The following is a 981-nucleotide window of genomic DNA, read 5'->3' as shown; positions in this document are numbered from 1 at the left end:
GCAGCTGGTACTCTCCGGACATACCTGTTGTGTTACGTCATCCTTCGGTTACCAGGCATGCAATGCAGATAAACAAACAATCAAAACTGTTTACAATGATCGTTACTTTTCTAACCCTCTCCTTCAGGTGACCTACACCATGGAGGGAGACAACCTGGTGTCCGTGTACCCTGACCATGACGGGAAGGGGACTCCCATGCGCGTCAGCCGCCGTTTTGTTGATGATGACACCATGCACACCGTGAGTGTTCTGAAGAGGACAACAAGTAGCTTTTCTAATAATTTTGCTGACGTTTTCTCACTTTACGAATTTAGAGTTAAAGAAAATACATTGCTGACAGAAATAAGTTAAGTTATTCATTCATTATTAGGACTTCAGCGTTGGTGATCTCGAGGGCTGGGTAACTTCAAAGCGCTGTTAGACGTCACGCCGAGAGGACGTTAACCCCTGTGGACCAGACAAGCTGCCAGCCGGCTTTGCGTAGATTCTTCAGTGATTTGTGAAATTGTTCTGAATAGACCATCTCATTCTTTATCTCTAGCTATAACTGATACACGTTAAGCGGCATTTTTACTAAGAAGTAACGTTATAACAACTGTAACACGCACGTCTTGAATTGCTACCCCGTAGTCTATACCTGACCTTCAGCGCCGATGACATCACTCACGACCACGCTGGTATGTCGTCATTTATCAATGCCTACTAGTGGAGGAAGACAACTTTGTCAGGTTATTCCGAAAACATGTCTTAACCGTGACAAAGATCAGTCGGTAATGCAGCATTAAAGATATATCTCACATAAACCTTTGTAATCTGAGGGGGTGCATATTAAATTTGTTTACATCTTGCTTTCATTGGTGTATTCTGTTGTTTGGCTTGAGTACGAATGATCACAAAGACCATTTAAGACTAATTATCATATAGCCAGGTGCCGCGGACCAATCAGAAGGCCCCGTTCCACGTTGGTTATGACGCCGTAA

General features: G+C 43.6%; 1 protein-coding gene across 1 annotated transcript in view; it reads left to right on the top strand.

Annotated features, from left to right (window-relative positions):
• The window catches only part of LOC118432223, a 3,866-nt gene extending 3,011 nt beyond the window's left edge, over positions 1-855 (top strand). The window contains exons 3-4 of the mRNA XM_035843752.1: positions 128-241; positions 372-855. Of these exons, the coding sequence (XP_035699645.1) occupies positions 128-241; positions 372-422 (165 nt within the window). The 3' untranslated portion in view covers positions 423-855. The remainder of the gene's footprint in view (positions 1-127; positions 242-371) is intronic.
• The last annotated feature ends 126 nt before the right edge of the window (positions 856-981 follow it).

Source organism: Branchiostoma floridae, chromosome 15 (genome assembly GCF_000003815.2).
Source record: "Branchiostoma floridae strain S238N-H82 chromosome 15, Bfl_VNyyK, whole genome shotgun sequence".
Lineage (NCBI taxonomy): Eukaryota > Metazoa > Chordata > Leptocardii > Amphioxiformes > Branchiostomatidae > Branchiostoma > Branchiostoma floridae.
Note: the sequence above shows the minus strand (reverse complement) of the source record. Positions and strands in the feature narration are given on the sequence as shown.